General features: G+C 29.2%; 1 protein-coding gene across 1 annotated transcript; it reads left to right on the top strand.

The window, feature by feature from the left end:
- The first annotated feature begins 201 nt into the window (after nt 1–201).
- Nucleotides 202–1,131, top strand: Chro.10287 (mitochondrial import receptor subunit tom40). The annotated part of the gene is made up of 1 exon (XM_660406.1): nt 202–1,131. One exon carries the CDS (start codon nt 202–204, stop codon nt 1,129–1,131), a length of 930 nt encoding a protein of 309 aa, XP_665498.1.
- The last annotated feature ends 3,594 nt before the right edge of the window (nt 1,132–4,725 follow it).

Raw genomic sequence — 4,725 nt, 5'->3', positions numbered from 1 at the left:
TTTTTAGTGATGAGTATTCATAGGCGCTATATTAAGTTGTGTAATAATTTTTCTAGACTAATTGAATCAAAAAATTTTAATTAATCTGAAAATTAAATATTTGTAAAGTTGATAATTATTTTTGACTTTATTTTTTCTCACTATTGCAATAATTATATATTTGTTCAATAACAATATATTGTTTTTTGGCTAGTTTTATAGATGAGTAGACTTCAGCACGAAACTGATGGGGGAAATGAAAGAACAAATAAATCATTGCAATATGAAAACTTTTCTTTAGAATCCCAAAGTATATTTCAAAGAGAAAGTTTTGATGGTTTTAGAGCTGAAGTAGCTAAGTCTGTCACCTCAAATTTACAAACTTCTTATTCATTACTTTTAGGCACTTCAAATATTAAAGGCTATTCTTATCAACTTGGACCTTCGTATCAAAGCTCATCAAAAAATACACTCATTTTAGCTAGAGTTAATGATGAAGGGACAGTCAGTGGTCGTTTTTCTCGTTGCTTTGGAAATAATATTGAGGGTAGAATTTCAATAAATTCAAGCTTGTCAGACGAAAATAAAAACATGAGTGAAGTTTCTGTCGATTATAATGGTGAAGAGAGTAGCTATTCATTAAAAGTTGCATATCAAGGAATATTTTTGCTAAATGGACTATTTTCTCAATTGATCACAAATAAACTGCAATTGGGTGGTGAACTAACATGGATTACAGCCAATAATACATCAATAATGTCTTTGGGGTCGCGATATTGTCACGGAAAAAATATTTTTTTTAACCAAATTACAAGGCAACCGGATTTCACGAGCCCAGGACGAATTTTCGCAAATATTCACTCACTCAGATCATCTTTCTATAGGAAATTAAGTGATAGGTTATCTTTAGCGAGCGAATTGGAAGTATCAATACCTAATTTTGAGTCGACATTGCGCTTTGGGTATGAGTACTTATTCAAAACAGCGAGGATTCAAGGGATGATAGATACTTGCGGAAAAATATCACTACAGTGTTTAGATAACAAAGGATTTGGGATTTCTGGAGCAATAGACTACTTAAGAAATGACTACAAATTTGGATTTATGATGCAATTTTTTCCAAATGAAAAAGATGATAAATTAGATGATTAATGAAAGAATTAGTTTTAATTCACATTTTTTTCTTTTTTTTTTTTTTTTTTTTAAAGCGATGTTAAAATATATTAACTCAGTTTGATAAAATGAACTTGGACTTACTTAAAAGTGGTAAGCTAATGTTTGAAACAAAAATAGGAGAAATTGATATTGAATCATCGTGTAAAGAATGCCAAATTGTTAAAAGAAGATTTCTTGAATTGTGTGAAAGTAGTTTTTTTTGATGGGAATCCAATTAAGAAGATATTTAAGGGTCAGTTCATTGTTTTAGGAAAGTTAGAAATTGATTTTAAATATAAACATGGACTAGAATATTGCTCCGGACTAAAATTTAAATACTGTGAAGTGTTTATTTTATGAAGATAATTATGCAAGTAGTATTGAATTTTAAAACCATATATGTATTACATTGAATAAAATTGAAAACTTAAACAAATATACATTATTCCGGAAAATTGCAAATAATCCATATATAACTTAACGTATATGCAAGATGTTGAAATTGATGAGCATTCATTTCCAAAAATACCAATTAAATAATAAGGACAATTATATTTGTGAATCCTTTTTCAAGTGTAAAATATTTTATAATAAACTCCAAGGATCATCAAAATTAACAATACTTCGATCTTTTTTCGATTCTAACAAAAATAAGAAGATAAACAACCGAAATTTATTGTAATTCTATCGAGATGAAGATGTTAAACCCAATTTGAAATTAACTTATTAAGTTCTGATAAACAATAATTAAAAAGTCAAATTAATTTGAATAAAAGCAATGACAGGGATATCTCTCATAAAAACTTAAGAATATTACTTAAACGATCTAATTAAAATAGTGAAGAATTGCCACTTCAGTATGGGACTAAATTACCTAAAATTAACAAAGACGTTCAAAAGAGAATGAAGAATAGACACTGGAGACGTTGAAGGAGTTAATTAGAAGGCTAAAGACTTCTTTAAGATCAGATGGTAAAGAATTATATAACTAGTGGTTTTTGTTTTTGAATCAATTTGATTAATGTATACAAACATTCGAAAACATAGCAAATCTAGATATTAGTAATTCAATGCAAATTAATTACCATTCTATATGAAGCACCTCAGAATAATAGAGATAGAATTTATAATTTGTTTTTAATAGATATTTACTATTATAGGTGTAGGCCATTTTACCAATCAATATTTTAAGGAACTTGAGAATTTATACGCGGGAGACATACAACAATTTTCCCCACGCCGCCTAATGGCTGCATACATGCATTACTGGAAATTCTGTCTAATGAAACGAGAAAAAATTGTTAATATAAAATTAACAAAACGTGCTTGCTCGCACAGGATTTATATTCAATTTAGTAACTGTAAGTTGTTTGTTTTGGAAGAATTTTTCTTTTATAGATTATACAATTATTCGGAATTATAGGCGGGTAAAAGGCGAGTCTGAGAATTTGTGAATTTGTGTACGGTTAATCACTGGAGAATTAATCATAATGTACTTAAGCTAGCAAAATTTTTCAACTTCGGGTTCATTAAAACTTTGTTTAAGTGTGCGGACTAGTGAATATTAATTACAACATATTTACAACTTTTTCCCAAATCTATATAATGCAAAAAAAAAAAAAATTAGAGAATTTCAGAATACAATAAGATGGTAATTCAAAAGTTTGTGGATGTCGCAATGTTCCCCGGAACATACTCCTCATATGATATCACTTCTTATCCAGAAACAATTTTAATACCTGGGCCGATAGATGCGGACAAAAAAATACCATGTTTTTTTTTCACTCCGAGATCAAATTCAAAAATTTTAATTATTTATGCGCATGCAAATGGAGTAGATATTGGTGAGATACACAGCAGATTACATTATGTAAGTGAAAGATTAAAAGTAAACATGCTACTTTTTGATTATCCAGGATATGGAAAATATGAGGGTAGGTCTGATGAGTCAAGCGTTGACCAGTGTATGAATATACTTTTGAATTTCGCAACACAAGAATTAAATTGGCCTATAGAAAATATAATTTTATGGGGATGCTCAATTGGAACTGGACCAAGTACACGCCAGGCAAAAATTTTGAATGAACGAAAAAAGAAACTGGGAGGACTAGTTTTGCAATGCCCATATAAAAGCATTAAGCACGCAGCAGAGAGCTTAGCAGGGAAAATAGGCCGGTTTTTAATTTCACAAAGATGGAATATCCAATCTGAAATAATGGATTGTTCCTGCCCAGTTTTGTGGATTCATGGGAAGAAGGATTCGTTATTCAATTGGCATGGAAGCCTTGAGATGTATAATAATTACCACATTCATTTAAGAAGTTGCCATTTCCCAAAAGACGCAAATCATCACTATTTCGATATAGAGGTTGATATAATTCAACCAATTCAGAAATTTATTAATAAATTTGTATTGCCGAATACTCTCCCAATATTTGATCATGGTTCTATTAGAAATGGAAAGAAAGTTAAGTTAAATATTAATAAGGTATATAGTAGTAAATTAAACCCATTTAGGCCAACTATTTTAGATGTTTATCTTACTAGAAATACAAATGTTAAAGTATCCAAAGACAATTGTTTGCCAGGAGAAAAAAAATCGAACGATACTTCTAACAACAATATTGATGATGAAGGCAATCATATTAGAATTATTGGGCCAAAAGATATAAAATCAATTCTGCCGTTTTGGGGTAATAACAAGAAAGATACAAGCTCTACTATTCATAGCCAAAAAAATATGATTTATTTGGAGGGCGATTTTGCACCTAAATATATTTGGCTAAATGGTGAGTCGGGGGAATATATCAAGCATTCACAAGAAAGTATCTCTAAAACAAATTCTTCTTCAAGTATTTACCTTTCATCATCAGGCGAAGATGAATTTGAAAATAATAGTGATTATGACAGTGGATTTTATAGTGAGGCCGACTCAAATCAAAGCGATGATTATTCTAACGAAGAATTTAAATGCTACAATAAATTAGTTAATTCAAACATAATCAGTTCAAATAATATATTTCATAAAAATATTAAACAATGCATTTCTTACAACAATATCAATACAAATGTCTATTCAATTTATAATAATGCATTTGAAAAAAGCCATAAGCTCAATTTTAGGAAAAGAAATGTTATTTTGAACAACCCAAGTGTATTTAGAATGGAATGTAGGAAACGAATGGAGAGGTTGAATTTCAGATCTTTCATAAAGAATGAAGAGTTGCTTTTAAACTTTTGGCCAATTACGAATCTTTATTGCTATTTATTTGATCAATACTATCAATTTTTCCAAATAATACTGCAAAAACTTAAACAAGGTGAATTTTCATTCATAAAAAATGGTAATGATACGTTTTTATCAGTCATTATGTGGGTTAGAAGGCTTTATTATTTATATACTCCAACATTATTTATGAATTCCATCTATTCATATGATCCTGACTATAATAAATGGGTTTTAGAAGGTATTACAATAGGTAATATTTATATTCAACTAAAAAATATTGATGGAGTATGTGGCAGGCTGGCAGTAAGATTATTAGATAATTATCCTATATCTAACAGTTTTCCTCCACCTTATTACATAAT

Source organism: Cryptosporidium hominis (assembly GCF_000006425.1).
Source record: "Cryptosporidium hominis TU502 chromosome 1 CHRO011082, whole genome shotgun sequence".
Classification (NCBI taxonomy): Eukaryota; Apicomplexa; class Conoidasida; order Eucoccidiorida; family Cryptosporidiidae; genus Cryptosporidium; species Cryptosporidium hominis.
Note: the sequence above shows the minus strand (reverse complement) of the source record. Positions and strands in the feature narration are given on the sequence as shown.